At 48.0% G+C, this 1,734-nt stretch overlaps 1 protein-coding gene across 1 annotated transcript in view; it reads right to left on the bottom strand.

Annotated features, from left to right (window-relative positions):
• The window catches only part of exoc3l2b (exocyst complex component 3-like 2b), a 7,802-nt gene extending 6,107 nt beyond the window's left edge, over window positions 1-1,695 (bottom strand). The window contains exon 1 of the mRNA XM_056610374.1: window positions 1,666-1,695. Within this exon, the coding sequence (XP_056466349.1) occupies window positions 1,666-1,695 (30 nt within the window). The remainder of the gene's footprint in view (window positions 1-1,665) is intronic.
• Between the last annotated feature and the right edge of the window lie 39 nt (window positions 1,696-1,734).

Below are 1,734 nucleotides of genomic sequence, written 5' to 3'. Positions count from 1 at the left end.
GTCCACATGAAGTCTTTAAATATATTGCATCTTATCGGTGTCCTTCAAATCAACCCGTTACCTACGCATCACCATTAGCACAGCTAGCACACAGCTAGCCTTCATTGAAGTGCTGAGGCGATCTAATGATGTGTGTGTGTGTGTGTGTGTGTGTGTGTGTGTGTGTGTGTGTGTGTGTGTGTGTGTGTGTGTGTTAACAAATGTGTTTCATGTTTAAGTTCAGAAACACACATAGACTCACCTCTATCCTTATAGTTTTGTAGAGGTCAAGAGCTCTGTTACTTTTAACCTCTTACTTACACACACACACACACACGCACGCACACAAGCACGCACGCACGCACGCACGCACGCACGCACGCACGCACGCACGCACGCACGCACGCACACAAACGCACGCACGCACGCACACACACACACACACACACACACACACACACACACACACACACACACACACACACACACACACACACACACACACACACACACACACACACACACACACACATAAAGACAAGCACACACCAAGTCTATTGATGGTTTGTTTACACATTGAGTGGAATTTTACTGGCAGCTGAATGCTGAGAAATAAATGGAATGCTAAGTGGGCTCTCACATTCATAAACACATTGTCAGTTCTGGTCAGACGCCCCCCTAGGAGCAAGGCTCTGTTCAACATACTGGTACCCTGGTGATAAGCCCCCCTGGGAACTAGTTAAACATACTAGTACTCTGGTCTTGAGGGCCCCTGTGAGCCAGTATAACATACTGTACTCTGGTTATGAGGGCCCTTGGGAGCCAGTTAAACATACTAGTACTCTGGTCTTGAGGGCCCTTGGGAGCCAGTTAAACATACTAGTACTCTGGTCTTGAGGGCCCTTGGGAGCCAGTTAAACATACTAGTACTCTGGTCTTGAGGGCCCCTGTGAGCCAGTATAACATACTGTACTCTGGTTATGAGGGCCCTTGGGAGCCAGTTAAACATACTAGTACTCTGGTCTTGAGGGCCCTTGGGAGCCAGTTAAACATACTAGTACTCTGGTCTTGAGGGCCCTTGGGAGCCAGTTAAACATACTAGTACTCTGGTCTTGAGGGCCCTTGGGAGCCAGTTAAACATACTAGTACTCTGGTCTTGAGGGCCCTTGGGAGCCAGTTAAACATACTAGTACTCTGGTCTTGAGGGCCCTTGGGAGCCAGTTAAACATACTAGTACTCTGGTCTTGAGGGCCCTTGGGAGCCAGTTAAACATACTAGTACTCTGGTCTTGAGGGCCCTTGGGAGCCAGTTAAACATACTAGTACTCTGGTCTTGAGGGCCCTTGGGAGCCAGTTAAACATACTAGTACTCTGGTGTTGAGGGCCCCTGTGAGCCAGTATAACATATTAGTACTCTGGTTATGAGGGCCCTTGGGAGCCAGTATAACATACTAGTACTCTGGTCTTGAGGGCCCTTGGGAGCCAGTTAAACATACAGTAGAACATGCTAGTACTCTGGTGATAAGGACCCCTTTAAGCCTGGTTGACATAAGGAAACATGAGTTGATTGAAGTCCGGGTGTCGATTGATGGTCTTCAAACTTTGAGGGGAAACCAAGGGAATTGTGTTTGACCATAGATTGACTATCGATCATGAGATACTCTTCAGTATCTCTGATAAGACGCACTCTCGCGATGTCTGGAGCTCTGGTTACCATGCTTCTCAGCCCTCCAAGACCACGTCTAGACAAGACCAG

This window comes from Gadus chalcogrammus, chromosome 16 (genome assembly GCF_026213295.1).
Source record: "Gadus chalcogrammus isolate NIFS_2021 chromosome 16, NIFS_Gcha_1.0, whole genome shotgun sequence".
Classification (NCBI taxonomy): Eukaryota; Metazoa; Chordata; class Actinopteri; order Gadiformes; family Gadidae; genus Gadus; species Gadus chalcogrammus.
This window is presented reverse-complemented; position numbering and strand designations above follow the sequence as displayed.